This window comes from Acanthochromis polyacanthus, chromosome 9 (assembly GCF_021347895.1).
Source record: "Acanthochromis polyacanthus isolate Apoly-LR-REF ecotype Palm Island chromosome 9, KAUST_Apoly_ChrSc, whole genome shotgun sequence".
In the NCBI taxonomy this organism is placed as follows: Eukaryota; Metazoa; Chordata; class Actinopteri; family Pomacentridae; genus Acanthochromis; species Acanthochromis polyacanthus.
The window spans coordinates 3,542,833-3,561,857 of NC_067121.1; the positions used below are offsets into that span (position 1 = coordinate 3,542,833).

Below are 19,025 nucleotides of genomic sequence, written 5' to 3' on the forward strand. Positions count from 1 at the left end.
CACTGAGACACACTCAATCCACACAACTACTGTGGCAGGTTCTCCAAGATGCTGGAAACAACCCACCTGCCTCACAACCAGGAGTCCAGAGCCGCTGGTTGGAAAGACTGAACGGATCAAACAGCTTCAGAGGGATGTAAAGAGACCAGAAAGAGACACGAGATGACTGCAAGGAGATGCAAGATGACGATAAATAGATGAGAAGTGACCAAACAGAGACTCAGAACAACCAGCAAACCAAAGACAGACTGAAAACTGACACAACTTGACCTGAAAGACACAGAATGACACAAAGAGATGCAAGAACTTAAACAGCAGAAAACAACCACATCAGAGTCCTGGTTGATGGACTTTGTTCATTTTAAGAAATTAAATTCAAAATGCTTAATGAGTGGATGTTAAATTATGATTTGATATAGTCATAGCCTTATAGTCATAAGATTGACAAAAATGAGATACAACACAAGATGTTCAACAAAATTCATTCATAACAGCCAAATCCGAAATAACATGAAACAAATAGAATTAATAATAAAGATTCTTTGAAAGAAAAGCAAAATGATATGAGAGACCTGTTAGATTTCTTCCAAATTTGCAGTTTATCAGATAACGTGAACTTAAATAATCCCCAGTAGCCTATGGTGTATAGGTTGTTTACAGCAACTTTTTTAATGGATAATAATAATAATAATAATAATAACACTAATAATAATAATAATAACAATAATAACACTAATAATGACTTCCGCTTTGATTATTCTCTGAAGCAGCAGGAGGCGGAAGTGCGCATCCAACGTTTCTTAGCAACCACCAAAAAATCCGAAGAAGAAGAAGAAGCGGTTCAAAGTTCAGTGGTGAGTTTCCCCCCATGCTGGTTCCATCAGGGAGATTCTGACATTTAAAACAGACTAAAGACTCTTTATTCTGAGAAGCCAGTTCACCGGACAGGTTAGTAGGAGTCCGTATTTTAAATGTGTCTCCGTCTGTCTCGTTTCCGACATTAAATCTGTAGCTTTAGTCGCTGTTAGCTTCTGTTTACACGGAACTGCGTGATGCATGGTTAGCATGTTGCTAGTTCATGTTAGCATAGTTTATCTGAAAACCGGCACTTCGAGTCGTTTGTCTTTAGCTGTTTTTATTTGTATGTTATAGTCGCTAACGTTATTTATTAGCCTGAAACCTGCTTCATCCCTTTGGGTGTGACTTTACTCGAGAGCTAGCCTCTGTGGAGCTAACTGAGCTAAGTTAACGTCGACTTTCTGTCCTGTTTGGGGAAAATGTCAACAATCACTGCGATTTTTATTCAGCTCGATATTATGTCGTAGATTTAAAATTCTTGGGGCGTTATCGCTTCAGACACCATCAAACCATTATAAGCTCTAAAGCAACACGGAGCAGTTAGAGATGTAAACTGCCTCAGTCTTCTAATTATTACATTTAGAAACGTCTTAAGAGACAAAAACAGTTAGTACACACGCTGTGATTGTTCAGCTACATAAATACAGTAATGATAATAAAATAGAAAGAACTTTCTGGAAACTAGCATTGGAACAGGTGAATCAGGAGAAGGTTGTTAGTGTCATTGTGAATTAATAATTAAACAGAAAAGTCTGTAATGTATGTCCTTGTAGCTTTAATTTTAAGTCAATCACTTTTTCAGCCCTAGAATCTAAATGTGCTTCAGACTGATGATTAAATTACGAACCCTCTAAATAAAAGACCAGAACCACAAGATTAAAACTGAAGTGTCTGTCATAATTCATGCAGATTTGATAGTTATCAGATTATATGAACCTAAATGACAGTTTGTGGGTTTTTATTCCCCTGCAGAGCTGAAAATTACTCCTTAATTCATGTATGGCCATATGTATGTTTATAATTGTTATTTTATTTTGACAGACAGACAAATGTAAGTGAAGGAAAATAGTTTCCATGAACATTAGCAGTGTTTCTAGATAAAGATTATCTGCTGTATAACAGGGCTGCACAGTGGCTTGGTGTTTCCAGCTGGAAGAGCCCTGGTGGCTTTTCTCCTGGTTCTCCAAGCTTCCTCCCACAGTCCAGAAACATGCTGACGTTAATGAGTGATTCTAAACTGTGTATAGGTGTGAATGTGAGTGTTTGTCTCTACAGGTGCTTTTCCACTCGCACCGACTCGGTTTGACTCGACTCGTTTTAGGCGGTTTTACATTCCGGTTGAGTTCCACCTCATCGTGGGTGGAGTCGTCTTCGCTCGGCGACCTGGAAGTCCCTTAACATCGTCAGTGTGTGACGGAAATGCAACACAACGGAGAACATGGAGGCGATGGTTCACCTGCTGCTCGGTCAGATTCAGATTTTGCCAAGTTCCGTGAAGAGCAATGCATGCCGTCGCTGTTGCCAGTTTTTTTTTTTTTAATGGTGGGTTTAGTTTTGGTGAAGGAGTCGCTCTCGTGTGTCATCACTCCCTGTCCAATCAGTGGCCTGCATTCTGTAGACGTCACATTATCGACTCCACTTAAACCGACCCAGTAGGTACTAAAATAGCAGCTGGTACCAGATGGAAAACCTCACAAACCGAGTAGACTAGAGTCGAGTAGTTGCCAGTGGAGAAGCACCATTTGTGTAGCCCTGTGATAGGCTGTTACCTCTCCAGGTGAACCTTCACCCTCAGTCAGCTGGGAGAGAGCCCCCCATGACCGGAATGAGGATTAAGTGGTGTATAGATAAATGCTGGATGCTCTATAATCCAAGTAAACTTTGATCTTCAGGTCACCATGTCTGCCTACACGTGCATCAGCTGCCGAGTGGCCTTCACAGACGGCGAGGTTCAGCGAGCGCACTACAAAACCGACTGGCACCGGTACAACCTGAAGAGGAAGGTGGCCGACATGCCGCCCGTCACCGCAGAAAACTTCCAGGAGCGAGTTCTGGCACAGAGGGCGGCCACCGAGCAGCAGCTGAGCGACGCGGCGACCACCGAGGGCTGCTCCGTCTGCAACAAGAGGTTCTCCAGCGCCAACGCCTACCAGAACCACCTGCAGTCCCACAAACACCAGCAGGCCGAGAGGCAGGCGCTGCTGGCCGCCCAGAGGAAGGTGGACAAGATGAACGAGAAGAACCTGGAGAAGGGCCTCGGTGACGAGAAGGAAGATCACGACGCCCGGAACGAGGCCCTGCAGCAGGCGCTGAAAGACCAGCAGAGGCCGAGCCCGGCCAAGCAGGGGCCGCCAGAAGGATCCACGAAGCCGGAGAAACCGGAGAAACCTCCCAGGATGATGTGGCTGGAGGAGCAAGCCAAGAGGAGAGAGAAGGAAGAGGGAGCCACCGCCGAGGAAGGTAAGAAGAGGAAAAGAAACCACTGCATGTGTGGTTTTGGTTGATTTGTATGTGAATGTTCTTAAACCGAGTATTAGAAGTTGTACTGATATATATGTAAGCACTTCAGATATTTTTAGGATTGTTTGGGAAGATTTTTACTCATCTTTTGAAAATATTTACAAGAATTTTCCTGCCAAATTTAGGATATTTTTTTTTAAATAACACTTTTAAGGGAAACGTTTAAGGAATTGTTGGAATTTTCTTCCTGAAGGTTTTGCGAATTTTCACAAATTTAAGGAATTTTTTGCTGAATTTTGGATTCTTTTTCAGACAGGGAATCAACATTTTTCGGTGCCTGTAAATGAGGACAACAGGAGGGTTAAACTAACAGACTGTTGGAAGTGAGATGAATCTCCATGATGTTCTGTAGCTGCACCTCTTCATTGTTTGTTCCTCTTAAACTCTTCAGAAGACTGGGAGGACGTTGACGAGGAGGAGGAAGACGATGACATGGAGGACGCTGATGAAGAGGAGACGATGGACCAGGAGGACGGCGACTCGGCGGCTCCGTCCGACCAGAACCCTGCCGCCCTGCCGGGCTCCATCCCCGTCACCGACTGCCTCTTCTGCTCCCGACACTCCAAGTCGCTCATCAAGAACGTCGCCCACATGACCAAAGTCCACAGCTTCTTCATCCCCGACCTGGAGTTCCTGGTCGACCTGAAGGGCCTCATCCGGTACCTGGGTGGGTCCAGAGTGGAGGAGCGTGTTCTGCATCTATAGAATAGTACATGTATAGAATAAAATCTGTTTTATAGAATTGATGTCGAGGAATTGTAGTACTCTGATTACTGGAATAACTGAAGGAATCTGTTCAGCCCTGGTATCTTTTAAAGAGCATCTAAATCACATCATTGAAGCCAGAAAGTGTAGAAACAGAAAGAATTGTTAGTTTTTCTGCCTCCCAGCTGGTCAGGATGCAGAATATTCCCAGGTGGAGTAGAATCAGTGTGAAACAGATGCTGATTCTGGTAAACTCTAATCATGTTTTTTTCTTGTTCCAGGGGAGAAGGTTGGTGCTGGTAATGTGTGTTTGTGGTGTAACGAGAAGGGACGCTCGTTTTACTCGACAGAAGCAGTGCAGAGTCACATGACAGATAAGAGCCACTGTAAGGTGTTCACAGACGGCGACGCTGCGCTGGAGTTTGCAGACTTCTATGACTTCAGGTGAGCCCGTGTTTTAAAGGTTTAGCGCTGCGTTGGGACGGACTGCAGGTAGACCGGACACGCTTTTGTTTCTCTGCAACAGGAGCAGCTACCCGGACAGAGAGGACGGAGAGGACGCTGAAATGGACGACGACGAGCTGCCCGACGACAAGAACCTGGAGTACGACGACGACACGCTGGAGCTGACGCTTCCTTCAGGTGACTGGAGACCAGTTTGTGAAACGAGGACCGCTGTGGAAGCGTTAGGAAGTTTAATGATAATCCTGAATCTGGAAACAGACTCAGTTTAAAGCAGATGAACAGTTTATGGACAGTGGGTGATTTTTAACCGTGAACACCAGTATTAGCTGCACAGGAGGCTCTGTTTTTATATCAATGGTAAAAATGCAGACCAAAGAATTAGGGCTGGGATTTAATGCTTTCATTTAGATTAATTCATTCACCCTCGTGTCGTCCTGTGGGTCAGACTGATCCGTTTTAAAATGTGGGACAAAAATATATTTTGACAGTGAAACTTCTGATTTCCACATTTTATACTTTTTTGTGAAAATTTTGAACATTTTTTTGGTGGAAAAAAGAAATATTAAAATGTTTCTGAAGAACATTCACAAAAATCCATCAATCAATTTAGATTTTTTTGGTGAATGTCCTTAAGAGAAGCTTTACTGATGCATATGGAATCACTTCAGATATTTTTAGGATTTATTTTTTTGAAAGATTTTTACTCATTTTTTGAAAATATTTACATGAATTTTCTTGCCAAATTTGGGGATTTTTTTAAAATAAAACTTTTAAGGGAAACTTTTAAGGAAGCATCGAAATTTTCTTCTTGAAAGTTTTTGAGGAATTTTTTCCTGAATTTTTGGGTTCTTTTCCACACAGGGAAACAGTATTTTTTGGTGCCTGTAAATAAAGACACCAGGAGGGTTACAGAAGAAAAGCACTCAGAGCAGTCCTCCTCCAAGGCTGCTCAGTCGTTGGATCGTTTCTGACGGAAGAAATCTTGAAAACAGTCGTGGCAGAATCACAACCATTTAGTATCGATGTACCCACAAACTAAATGACCTGAGCTGAGCACAGGCGTGTGTTCTGCATGTGTACTTTATGTACAGATACCGGATCATGTGACCTAAACATGTAGCGGGCAGCTCAGAAACACCCCCACAGTTTAATCAGCTGTTCCTTGGATCATTTCTGATGGATGAGTCCTGATAAGTCCTCAGAGGTGGATTTGTAGTAGGATCACAATCAGCTGATGTAGTGTTCTCTGGTTGTCATGGTTACAGTGACACCGTGCTGCTATCTGGAAATGATACAGAAATCTTTAATCTGTGGATCCAGACTATGGGCTGATCACTGCCAGAATCTGATCACCTGGTCCTTGTGTCATTTCTGACCTTCACTGAACATTTCATCCAGATCCGTAGGCGGATCCGTTGGCTCCTTGCTGGAGTAAATATCATGTATTACACAACATTTTTTGTGTGTAAACTGAGGTGTTGACAGCTGGTGAGGAGGTTCTTTGGTTTGGTTTCACTTCTTGAGGCTTTGGCTCCTAATCAGTTTTGGTGTTTTTATGTTGAAATTAAGCACAGTGTGAAGTTTGTCTCTAAATGACCTTAAAGGAAACTCATTTCAACCCTGAAGCTGCTTAAAGGATCCACGTCTGCTGGATGAAGTGTTCGTATCGTAACCTTTGCTGCGTTTGTTCAGGTGCAAAGATCGGCCACCGCTCCCTCATGAGGTACTACAAGCAGCGCTTTGGAGCCCAGAGAGCCGTGGTTCTGACCCACAACAGGAACGCTGTTGGCCGAGTCCTCCGGCAGTACAAAGCTCTGGGCTGGGGAGGAGATGGAGGTAAGGTCCAGGAAAGACTCCAGAGCTCTGAACGACAGACGGTTTGACAGTATGGAGCTTTGTTTATGGCAAGAACTGAAGCCTCAGTCAGAGTTAAGATGTTTTAGTGTGTTAACATCCAGGTTTTAGATGTTTTAGTGTGTTAACATCCAGGTTTTAGATGTTTTAGTGTGTTAACATCCAGGTTTTAGATGTTTTAGTGTGTTAACATCCAGGTTTTAGATGTTTTAGTGTGTTAACATCCAGGTTTTAGATGTTTTAGTGTGTTAACATCCAGGTTTTAGATGTTTTAGTGTGTTAACATCCAGGTTTTAGATGTTTTAGTGTGTTAACATCCGGGTTTTAGATGTTTTAGTGTGTTAACATCCGGGTTTTAGATGTTTTAGTGTGTTAACATCCGGGTTTTAGATGTTTTAGTGTGTTAACATCCGGGTTTTAGATGTTTTAGTGTGTTAACATCCGGGTTTTAGATGTTTTAGTGTGTTAACATCCGGGTTTTAGATGTTTTAGTGTGTTAACATCCGGGTTTTAGATGTTTTAGTGTGTTAACATCCGGGTTTTAGATGTTTTAGTGTGTTAACATCCGGGTTTTAGATGTTTTAGTGTGTTAACATCCGGGTTTTAGATGTTTTAGTGTGTTAACATCCAGGTTTTAGATGTTTTAGTGTGTTAACATCTAGGTTTTAGATGTTTTAGTGTGTTAACATCTAGGTTTTAGATGTTTTAGTGTGTTAACATCCAGGTTTTAGATGTTTTAGTGTGTTAACATCCAGGTTTTAGATGTTTTAGTGTGTTAACATCTAGGTTTTAGATGTTTTAGTGTGTTAACATCTAGGTTTTAGATGTTTTAGTGTGTTAACATCCAGGTTTTAGATGTTTTAGTGTGTTAATATCCAGGTTTTAGATGTTTTAGTGTGTTAACATCCAGGTTTTAGATGTTTTAGTGTGTTAACATCCAGGTTTTAGATGTTTTAGTGTGTTAACATCTAGGTTTTAGATGTTTTAGTGTGTTAACATCCAGGTTTTAGATGTTTTAGTGTGTTAACATCCAGGTTTAGATGTTTTAGTGTGTTAATATCCAGGTTTTAGATGTTTTAGTGTGTTAACATCCAGGTTTTAGATGTTTTAGTGTGTTAACATCCAGGTTTTAGATGTTTTAGTGTGTTAACATCCAGGTTTTAGATGTTTTAGTGTGTTAACATCCAGGTTTTAGATGTTTTAGTGTGTTAACATCCAGGTTTTAGATGTTTTAGTGTGTTAACATCCAGGTTTTAGATGTTTTAGTGTGTTAACATCCAGGTTTTAGATGTTTTAGTGTGTTAACATCCAGGTTTTAGATGTTTTAGTGTGTTAACATCCAGGTTTTAGATGTTTTAGTGTGTTAACATCCAGGTTTTAGATGTTTTAGTGTGTTAATATCCAGGTTTTATATGTTTTAGTGTGTTAACATCCAGATTTTAGATGTTTTAGTGTGTTAACATCCAGGTTTTAGATGTTTTAGTGTGTTAACATCCAGGTTTTAGATGTTTTAGTGTGTTAACATCCAGGTTTTAGATGTTTTAGTGTGTTAACATCCAGGTTTTAGATGTTTTAGTGTGTTAACATCCAGGTTTTAGATGTTTTAGTGTGTTAACATCCGGGTTTTAGATGTTTTAGTGTGTTAACATCCGGGTTTTAGATGTTTTAGTGTGTTAACATCCGGGTTTTAGATGTTTTAGTGTGTTAACATCCAGGTTTTAGATGTTTTAGTGTGTTAACATCCAGGTTTTAGATGTTTAGTGTGTTAACATCCAGGTTTTAGATGTTTTAGTGTGTTAACATCCAGGTTTTAGATGTTTTAGTGTGTTAACATCCAGGTTTTAGATGTTTTAGTGTGTTAACATCCAGGTTTTAGATGTTTTAGTGTGTTAACATCCAGGTTTTAGATGTTTTAGTGTGTTAACATCCAGGTTTTAGATGTTTTAGTGTGTTAACATCCAGGTTTTAGATGTTTTAGTGTGTTAACATCCAGGTTTTAGATGTTTTAGTGTGTTAACATCCAGGTTTTAGATGTTTTAGTGTGTTAACATCCAGGTTTTAGATGTTTTAGTGTGTTAACATCCAGGTTTTAGATGTTTTAGTGTGTTAACATCCAGGTTTTAGATGTTTTAGTGTGTTAACATCCAGGTTTTAGATGTTTTAGTGTGTTAACATCCAGGTTTTAGATGTTTTAGTGTGTTAACATCCAGGTTTTAGATGTTTTAGTGTGTTAACATCCAGGTTTTAGATGTTTTAGTGTGTTAACATCCAGGTTTTAGATGTTTTAGTGTGTTAACATCCAGGTTTTAGATGTTTTAGTGTGTTAACATCCAGGTTTTAGATGTTTTAGTGTGTTAACATCCAGGTTTTAGATGTTTTAGTGTGTTAACATCCAGGTTTTAGATGTTTTAGTGTGTTAACATCCAGGTTTTAGATGTTTTAGTGTGTTAACATCCAGGTTTTAGATGTTTTAGTGTGTTAACATCCAGGTTTTAGATGTTTTAGTGTGTTAACATCCAGGTTTTAGATGTTTTAGTGTGTTAACATCCAGGTTTTAGATGTTTTAGTGTGTTAACATCCAGGTTTTAGATGTTTTAGTGTGTTAACATCCAGGTTTTAGATGTTTTAGTGTGTTAACATCTAGGTTTTAGATGTTTTAATGTGTTAACATCCGGGTTTTAGATGTTTTAATGTGTTAATATCCAGGTTTTAGATGTTTTAGTGTGTTAACATCCAGGTTTTAGATGTTTTAGTGTGTTAACATCCAGGTTTTAGATGTTTTAGTGTGTTAACATCCAGGTTTTAGATGTTTTAGTGTGTTAACATCCAGGTTTTAGATGTTTTAGTGTGTTAACATCCAGGTTTTAGATGTTTTAGTGTGTTAACATCCAGGTTTTAGATGTTTTAGTGTGTTAACATCCAGGTTTTAGATGTTTTAGTGTGTTAACATCCAGGTTTTAGATGTTTTAGTGTGTTAATATCCAGGTTTTAGATGTTTTAGTGTGTTAATATCCAGGTTTTATATGTTTTAGTGTGTTAATATCCAGGTTTTATATGTTTTAGTGTGTTAACATCCAGATTTTAGATGTTTTAGTGTGTTAACATCCAGGTTTTAGATGTTTTAGTGTGTTAACATCCAGGTTTTAGATGTTTTAGTGTGTTAACATCCAGGTTTTAGATGTTTTAGTGTGTTAACATCCAGGTTTTAGATGTTTTAGTGTGTTAACATCCAGGTTTTAGATGTTTTAGTGTGTTAACATCTAGGTTTTAGATGTTTTAGTGTGTTAACATCCAGGTTTTAGATGTTTTAGTGTGTTAACATCCAGGTTTTAGATGTTTTAGTGTGTTAACATCCAGGTTTTAGATGTTTTAGTGTGTTAACATCCAGGTTTTAGATGTTTTAGTGTGTTAACATCCAGGTTTTAGATGTTTTAGTGTGTTAACATCCAGGTTTTAGATGTTTTAGTGTGTTAACATCCAGGTTTTAGATGTTTTAGTGTGTTAACATCCAGGTTTTAGATGTTTTAGTGTGTTAACATCCAGGTTTTAGATGTTTTAGTGTGTTAACATCCAGGTTTTAGATGTTTTAGTGTGTTAACATCCAGGTTTTAGATGTTTTAGTGTGTTAACATCCAGGTTTTAGATGTTTTAGTGTGTTAACATCCAGGTTTTAGATGTTTTAGTGTGTTAACATCCAGGTTTTAGATGTTTTAGTGTGTTAATATCCAGGTTTTAGATGTTTTAGTGTGTTAACATCCAGGTTTTAGATGTTTTAGTGTGTTAACATCCAGGTTTTAGATGTTTTAGTGTGTTAACATCCAGGTTTTAGATGTTTTAGTGTGTTAACATCCAGGTTTTAGATGTTTTAGTGTGTTAACATCTAGGTTTTAGATGTTTTAGTGTGTTAACATCCAGGTTTTAGATGTTTTAGTGTGTTAACATCCAGGTTTTAGATGTTTTAGTGTGTTAACATCCAGGTTTTATATGTTTTAGTGTGTTAACATCCAGGTTTTAGATGTTTTAGTGTGTTAACATCCAGGTTTTAGATGTTTTAGTGTGTTAACATCCAGGTTTTAGATGTTTTAGTGTGTTAACATCCAGGTTTTAGATGTTTTAGTGTGTTAACATCCAGGTTTTAGATGTTTTAGTGTGTTAATATCCAGGTTTTAGATGTTTTAGTGTTAACATCCAGGTTTTAGATGTTTTAGTGTGTTAACATCCAGGTTTTAGATGTTTTAGTGTGTTAACATCCAGGTTTTAGATGTTTTAGTGTGTTAACATCCAGGTTTTAGATGTTTTAGTGTGTTAACATCCAGGTTTTAGATGTTTTAGTGTCATGACTGTGCCAGTAGAGTCACTGCATTTCTTTTCCGTCCATAAACACTGTGATCTTCTCCACTTTATGTCAGTATTGTGGCGTTTTGACTCGTCGGTAATGCTAATGTCAGATGTGTGAACTGTCTCTGGAAGGGTTTCTGTCATTTCCTTTTCATCTGTCACTGCTCTGTGTTAGAAAGAGCGCCCCCTTGTGTTCACATTCCGTTTTTTTTCCATTGTAACTGTGAGGAAGCTGCTCCTGAACAACTTGATGACGCTGTTTGTTTGATCTTTGTCTCGCAGGCAGCGGCGCCTTCCAGCAGAAGCAGAAGGACATGCAGTACGTTCAGATGATGAAGTCCAAGTGGATGCTGAAGATGGGCATGAGCCACAACGCCACCAAGCAGAAGCACTTCAGATGCCAGGTCATGTTCTGAACGGACTCGTTGGACTCGTCTGTGTCGTGTTTGAAGATGTTTGAGGTTCTGCAGCCGCGATGGCACGAATCTTCACCCACTGCTTGGAGTTCTGAGCTGAAGATCAGTTAAACATCAGCCACTTTTCAGTGTTGTGGAACAAAGTAGGTCCACTTTAAATCTGTAAAAATCCAGGTTTAAACTCTGATCAGTGCAAAAGGAACCGCCAAGGAGGAGATCAAGGACACGAATCACACTCAGAATATTATTATAGTTACGATGATTGTGTTAAAGCTAAAGCATATTAATATTAAGGATTTATCGAAGCATTTTGGACTCTTAAATAACAGTACATCTTTTTTATTGAACAGGATTTCATCTTGATCAGAACGCATCCAATCAAATAAATGTTTCATGTTCCTTTAATAAAACGGAATGATGTTTTCTGTTTGATGTCAGAACGTTCCCAACATATTTTACTTTGTTTCACACCGGTGCTTCATTCAGCGGTGCCTTCAGAGGTTTTTAATCATGGTGGGGATTTTCAGAGATGTCTGAGTGCCGCTCAAACACCAAAATCCAGAACTGAATCTCAGTAATTCTGTCATACTGTGGTAGTTATCAGTTGTCTGACGTGCACAGACTAATATTGAAGGGTAAAATAAAACTCTGTCCAAGTGTGGTGTTAATGAATCAAACTAGAGCAACTAATGGTAGAACAAAGTGTTTTCATTGTCACTGGGTCGACACGTTTTGGCGGTTAAGTTCTGTTAACGCATCCATTAACGCCACAAATCCTGCTGTGGAAAGAAATGTTACGACGGAAAACGGATCAAACTTTTCAGTAAAATAATGTCCAGCTGTGGCAGCTCACCAGTCTGAGGTTAAAACAGAAACAAATATCTGAGCTGCCGTCGGGATAATTCCTAGTCATCGGTAAGTAGTGAAGTTCTCCAATTCTACGGTTTCATTCAGCTTCTGTCCAGAGTGACGGCCTCCTGAGAGGATCTAGTCAGGAGAAAACAACCTGGAGAAGAGTCCTCAAGCTTTGGTAACCACAGAGGAGAAGAATCCAGCTGTGGAGGAGGCTGGATCAGGAACCTTTGGTTGGAGGGAGTGTGGACCTGAAGGAGGGTTCAGGTAGGAGGAGATGTTTGCATTGGAGGTTTGGATTTTATGCAGCGATCTGAACAGCTGGGTGATATGTTTCTGACTGGATGGAAACCAGATGTTCTGCTGTGTTCTGGATCATCTGCAGAGGTTTGACCTGCATGAAGGGAGGCGTCCTGTAGGGAGCTGCAGCAGTGGATTATGGAAGTTACCTCAGATGTAAGTTGAGCTGTGGAGATGTTCAAATTGATCCTGATGCTGCAGGTGTTAAATAAACTCAGAGGAAATGGTCCTGAACAGCTGGAAGCAACAAACTAAACTGCAGAACTCCATGAGAGTAAAATGACTTCTGAGCTTGATGTGACTGACGTGAAGCTCCGTGTTCTCCTTTAATCAGGATGAATTCACTTCACGGTCATTTCTGCTGTTTCTGCCTCCAACTGTGGTCAGAATAAACCATGCAGACTCCAACATGACATCAGAGTTCATGTGGTACAAACGACTGGTTTATTAACTCATCACAAGAAGACTCATGTTACCAGATGTTTCATTTTAAAAACAAAACGACTCGTAACTGAAGTAACTTCAAACAAATCTGAAAACCCAGAAAAAAATGAAAAACTATTTCAGAGGCTGTTTACTAAAAACACAAACTCATTCATTTGACTTTTTTACACGACTTTCTGTTAAACTACATCAGATTTTCTAATGGATGAATGAGGAACTAAAACCTGCCGTTCATTTGACCGTTTGGCCAATAAAAGGTTAAAAATGTGAAAATAAAAAACGCCCACATCGACCTTCAAGACGTCTTTAACACAAAACCAAAGAACTTCAGTTTACTGTAAATGATCCCATGTAAGAACCGAACCGTAATAAAACTTTACGTAGCTCCTCTTTATGTACAGAACTCTGGCTCCTTAGACGTTGGGGTGGCATTTCTTCATGTGGAGCTTCAGGCTGTATTTGACGATGAAGCTCCGTGAGCAGAGCGTGCAGCCGTACGGTCGTTCTCCTGAGTGGACGCTCAGGTGGGACTTCAGGTGAGCCGACTGCGTGAACTTTTTTCCGCACTGGTCGCAGCTGAACGGCCGCTGGCCCGTGTGGATGCGCATGTGAACGTCCAGGTTCTGCGACGTGGCGTACGTCTTGCTGCAGATGGAGCAGATGAAGCGTTTTCCTCTGGCGCCGCCTCCCGGTTGCCCGTTGCAGAGCTGCGACCGGCCCGGCTGGTCCCGGTAGAGGCCGAAGTTCATCATGTCGCCGCCGTCTTCGTACTCGAACGCCGAGCTGCTGCCTTCAGACAGCTGACAGTCTGTGGAGGTGGAACCCGAGACGCTGATCAGCTTCAGCCCGAAGGCGTCGGCGTCCATGTGTTCGCTCGGGTGAAACGAAGCGAAGCCCATCTGAGCCTTCGACTGTTTGGACCACGCTGGGTCGACGCTCAGGTCCAGTTCTGCTCGGCCGGACGGCGACTGGGACTCGATCAAGGCGCCGCCGCTGAAATACACTGGCCTGCTGGAGGCGGGAGGAACCAGAGAACACTCTTGGACCAGGTGGACGTCCGGGTCCATGGGCGAGGAGAAGGAACACACCGACTCTCCGGCCTTCATCTCCACCTCGTTGTCCAGCTGAGAGGAGCAGCTCGGCTCACTCTGAGGAGAATCCACAGAGTAGACGGACACGGGCTTCTTCTGCGTCGCTGCAGTCAGTTTGGATGTTTTCAGACTGAGCCGCTCGGAGGACGACGACTTCTCAGCCTCTTCGCTTCCTCGCCAGCGTCGCCTCATTCGCCGGCTGATCAGAGGCGACGTGATGCCGTCTCTGGCTGCAGCCGGCGAGCCAACGGGTGACTTGTTACCTGAAAGAAAAGACAAACTTCATCATCAACAAGTAAAACATCCTGCAAGTTCTCAACCCAACACTGAAGTCACCAAGACTCTATGACTCCTACGAAGAACCTCCAGCTTCAGACTGTTCATCCAACAACTGTTGTCTGTTCTTCACCAGTCAAAGCTTCATGGAGACAAAGAGAAATACTCTGATGGAAAAAGCTCCAATTAAATCTGGACTAGAGTTCACCAGAAGACATGTGGAGACTCTGAAGACACCTGGAAGAAGGTTCTTTGGTCTGAGGAGACCAGGATGGAGCTTTATGTCCATCAGACTAGATGATATGTTGGCAAACAACAAACACCGTCCCCACTGTGGTGAATAATAGCTTGTAACTCCTTCAGAGGAGTCATAGGTGTCTTGGTGTCCTCAGCTGTTCATTCTTTGATGCTAGTTTGATGGATGGATGTTCCTTTGAGGGGATGTTTCTTGATGACTAACTTAATGCTACGTGGACCTTTGCGTACTCTGAAAGTTCACTATTTTCAGCTCTTAAGTGGCTCATGAGCAGAAATAAGACCTGACATTAACTAGTCACTATTTATTCAAACCATGAACATCAAATCACATTTGTGTTGACGGGTTCTCGTGTAGTTCTAAGTGTTTGTCACAGATGTGAGCAAAGTGAAACTCTGATGGTCTGAGTGAGACTATCTTAGTGTCCACAAATCGTTTTTATCATTTTACATTCAGCCGAAAGTCAAGTATTAGCTCCTTCATGATTAACTGTAATTATCGATTGATTGCCGTTAATAATACAAAGGATGAGCATGTCAGTAAATGTAGATCAGCTGTAGTTCCTGGTTGTTCCACCAGGTGGAGCCTCTTCCTGTTTAATCCTGTAGAGACCAGAGGAGGCGTCACTCAGACTACAGTTAAGGCAGAGAGCACTGTGGTAGTTTAGCAGCAACGGGCACCATGACAAAGACTTCTGTGGTGGTTAATGGCATCCAAACAGAGCTAACAGTCATGATGAGCTGTAGTCTACTGGGACAGAGCTTCTTTAGCTGAGTGGCTAATAAACTGTAATCAAACTGCTTTTGTGGTGAGTTCAGTTTGAGAGAAAAATGTGGGAGTTTCATAAAGGGGCACCATGACAAAGACTTCTGAGGTGGTTCATGACTTCAAGTCAGATTCTTCTAAAACTGATGTTTAGCTTTTGTTTGCTGAAGCCACACGTTAAAAAGCAAAAAACAAAAAAAACAACCCATCAGCTGGTAGAAAGATTCTGCTGTACTCTGTTAGTTAATTACGAAAATGAATTGATTAATTTATTTTTACAAATCGATTAGGGCTGCAGCTAACGAAGCCTCGACTAGTCGTCTGAGCACGATACGTCATCAAAAGCGGAAGTGAGCGCGCAATGCAACAGAAATCACCATCCGACCGGAGCGCGGAACACGGACGGACATCGGCGCTGCATCGTGCATGTATTATGTATGCGCCGATGTCCGTCCGTGTTCTGCGCTTTGGTTGGACGGTGATTTCTGTTGCATTGCGCGCTCCTTGCGCTTTTGAGGACGTATCGTGCTCAGACGATTAGTCGAGGCTTCGTTAGCTGCAGCCCTAAAATTGATCACTGATTTAAGACGTTGCCAACTATCTGTAGCCATGGATATATGTGGATATTTCTGAAGACTTTCTCACCTTCCTCGAAGGCGTCGTTACTGTCCGAGTCTTCATCTTTAATCAGCACCACGTCTGGAAACTGCAGCAGCAAAAAATAAATCAACAACAACATCGTTGATGTCACATCACAAAAAATAACTAAACATAAAAACATCACCTCCATTCTGATTGTTTGATTCATCTTCAGGTTAAAAAGAGAAATAAATAAAAAACAGGAGAGCAGATGAAGTTCCACCAGATAATTTTACTGCTTTGTGCAGAAAAATCCGAAATGTTCACTTAATTACAGCGTTATCTCTAAAGCTGCTTCCTGGTTTCTTTGGTTAATTAACAGCAGAAAACGACTTCAAAGGCCGAAATAACGAGACTAAAATAAATCAGATGTCAGCGAGATAATCAACTCCTGATGTGGAGATTATTTCAGATTAAAAAACATCTGGACTCATGTTTTTGTTATAGGTCTGAAAACACAAAAACAACAGAGTTTATCAATGAATTAAACCATACGCTGCACCGAGAGGTTTCATTTAATCTTTTATTTTGAAATTAACATTTCACAATTTATTACAGTTTGATAGTTTGTCTTTTAATTTTGAATCTGGACAGAATTGTCCTCTGTAAAACCAAAAATAAAATTATTATGTGCATAAATTATTGCTTTTGTTGACTTAATCAAGCCATTTTTCATGTTAAACTGAAAAAATACTAATATGATTACCTGATAAAAAAACAATGGTTAATTACAGCCCTTAAAATACATTTACTGTTAATTATTTTTATGAAAAACTCTCTTATTAAAGATGCTTAAAGTGCAGAAAAAACAAGTTTTCTTTATCATTATTGTTGTTACTATTACATAATTAACCCTCTAATTATTTCAGCTCTACATTTAGCTCCAATCCATGTTAAAATACTTTTAAAAAAATCATAGTAATGAGTAGTAGGCAGCATCAAATATTTTACTTTTAATTTCACTTTAAAGTAACACAAACAATTGAAGCTGCAACAATAAACCGATTAATCGATGACAACAAAACAGATTTTAAAAATCTAATATTTTCAGTCATTTCTGGGACTTTATAACGATCATTTAGAATCTGCTGCTGTTTTTGTCTTTGAAACGTTTTCTACTGTTTACTAAAGGATCCGTTAATCAGGAAAATGTTGGCTGATGAAAATAACAGTTTGTAGAAAAACAATAAAATGTTTGTTTGTTGATCAGTGCAGAAGAGAAGTGTGTATGTTCATTTCAGTCATTAAAAACTAATAAATAAACCAATCATCTGAACTATCGTGATCCTGGAGGTCAGAGGGTTCACGGAGCCGCAGCTGGTTGCAGCCCGTCGGGGTGGTTACCTCCTCCCGCATCGCCCCGGCAGTTCCTCCGTCTCCTCCGGCAGCAGCAGCGGCTTCTCCTCCGTCTCCCTCCCGGTGCTGCTGCGGTGTCTCCGGCCGCGGTGCTTCCCCGGCGGCCGACGCGTCCTTCGGCTCCTCCTCGGCCGCCTTCCCGCCGCGGACCACGATGGACTCGATGAGGTGCAGCTTCTTCCGCAGGTCCTGGTTCTCCTGCCGGCTGCGGCTGATCTCCAGGTGCAGCGCCGCGTAGCCTCCGTCCACCAGCTCCACGATCTCCGCCACCGCCGCCCGGGTCAGCGCCTCCATGATGACCGACAGCTGCTGCTGCAGCGCCCGGCCGCTCAGCACCGACATCCCGCCACTCCTACAGGCTCAACTCACGGCTAACGGAGCTCTGAGCCGTCGCTGCTGTCGACACAGAACCGAGACGAACCGGACCGGACCTGGACCCGACGGAAAACACAAAGAGGAGAGGGCGCTTCACTTCCGGAGCAGGCAGGCTTTCAGAACAAAAGCATGTTGTTATTGACCTCAAAATGACGGCCTGTTGTTGATTTCAAAATAAGAGCCTGGTGTTGTTAATGATGGCTTCAAAATAAGAGCCACTAATGTTGTTGTTGCCTTCAAAATAAGAGTCTAATGTTGTTATTCATGACTTCAAAATAAGTGTTGAGCTGAATCTCAGGACATGGGACTAAATACTACACTTCCCAGAATGCACCGGTGGCAGCAAAGAGGTGCTTGACCATAGACATATATAAATATAGAATTATTATGTCTATGTGCTTGACAGCTGCTCAGTGATCAGTGATTCAGAGCACCTGGAAGGACTGGAGGAAGCTCAGGCATTCAGACGATCTTCAGAGGAAAAAGAAGCAAGGAAAGACCAAAGGAGATCAAGTCCAAAGACGGTTTACTTCAACGATTTTATGTCAAATGAGTTTGAATTAAGATATTTCATTCTGAGTTTAACTACAGTAAAAATCTAGAATATATGTGTGTGTTATGTTAAAACTTTACTAAAAGGTTGATTATTTGTTATTCAATTTAAAAGGCTTAAAATGTGGACACTTTAAAAATTAATTATTCCTTATTTGCTTTAAAAGGTTTAAATGATCGATTCACTTAAATGGGTAATATGTCAACTTTTTAGTTGTGTGTTTGATGGTGTTAACTTTGTTTGTCTTTAAAGGTTTACAACCTATTCCAATAACACGACCAAGCAACTAAAAGGAAAATAAAAGTAGCATGAAGTAGAATCCAGTCTACTTTATGCAAATGAGCTGCAGGTAAACACACCGGATCACAGATGGAAACGCACCGCAGCAGGACCAGAATGCCACATGTGGGGTGTTTCCAGCTGTGATCCGGTGTGTTTACCTGCAGCTCAGTGGCATAAAGCAGACTGGACTCCAGCGTGCAGAGATTCCACGCAACGTGAAACTGTCCTCAAACATCTAAACTAACCGTCAGTGAAATTAAACCAGGACAGATTCGGCTGCTGCAGATTATTTCTCACCTCAAATGCTTTCAGAAATACTTTTGGCTAAAGTGTTTTTGAAATATTAAACAAAGTTTGGGGCCGACCCGCCACGCTGGTCCGGTTTGAAATCCAGGAGCAGAGCAGCCCCGAGTCAATGCGTTTGTCCAATCAGGGACAGGAAAGGTGTAGAAGGTGTTGAACACAGTTCACCGTGGAGGAGAAGCTTCTAACAGCTGGATCTGAGCACGCATGGTAACCATCATAAAAGGGAAAGCTTGTGGCCCAGCCGCTGTGTATCAGACTCATCTGGCAGACTGTCAGCTGAAAGCTCGGTCATGTGATAATGTTGTGTGATGATCAGATGCGGTGCGCTGCCGTGCTGGAAAAACGCATTAGTGGACACGCGGCTTAAGAGCCCA

The 19,025-nt window shown here is 41.2% G+C and overlaps 2 protein-coding genes across 2 annotated transcripts; one reads left to right on the forward strand and one right to left on the reverse strand.

Annotated features, from left to right (window-relative positions):
- Positions 1-805: 805 nt before the first annotated feature.
- Positions 806-11,571, forward strand: znf622 (zinc finger protein 622). The gene is made up of 7 exons (XM_022216902.2): positions 806-948; positions 2,751-3,318; positions 3,770-4,045; positions 4,365-4,527; positions 4,610-4,725; positions 6,241-6,384; positions 11,023-11,571. Exons 2-7 carry the CDS (start codon positions 2,757-2,759, stop codon positions 11,154-11,156), a joined length of 1,395 nt encoding a protein of 464 aa, XP_022072594.1. The 5' UTR covers positions 806-948; positions 2,751-2,756; the 3' UTR covers positions 11,157-11,571.
- A 1,162-nt stretch (positions 11,572-12,733) lies between these two features.
- On the reverse strand, positions 12,734-17,761 carry LOC127535541 (protein sister of odd and bowel-like). The gene is made up of 3 exons (XM_051953856.1): positions 17,124-17,761; positions 15,786-15,846; positions 12,734-14,106 (listed from the first exon to the last, which is right to left on the reverse strand). Exons 1-3 carry the CDS (start codon positions 17,475-17,477, stop codon positions 13,166-13,168), a joined length of 1,356 nt encoding a protein of 451 aa, XP_051809816.1. The 5' UTR covers positions 17,478-17,761; the 3' UTR covers positions 12,734-13,165.
- Positions 17,762-19,025: the final 1,264 nt, after the last annotated feature.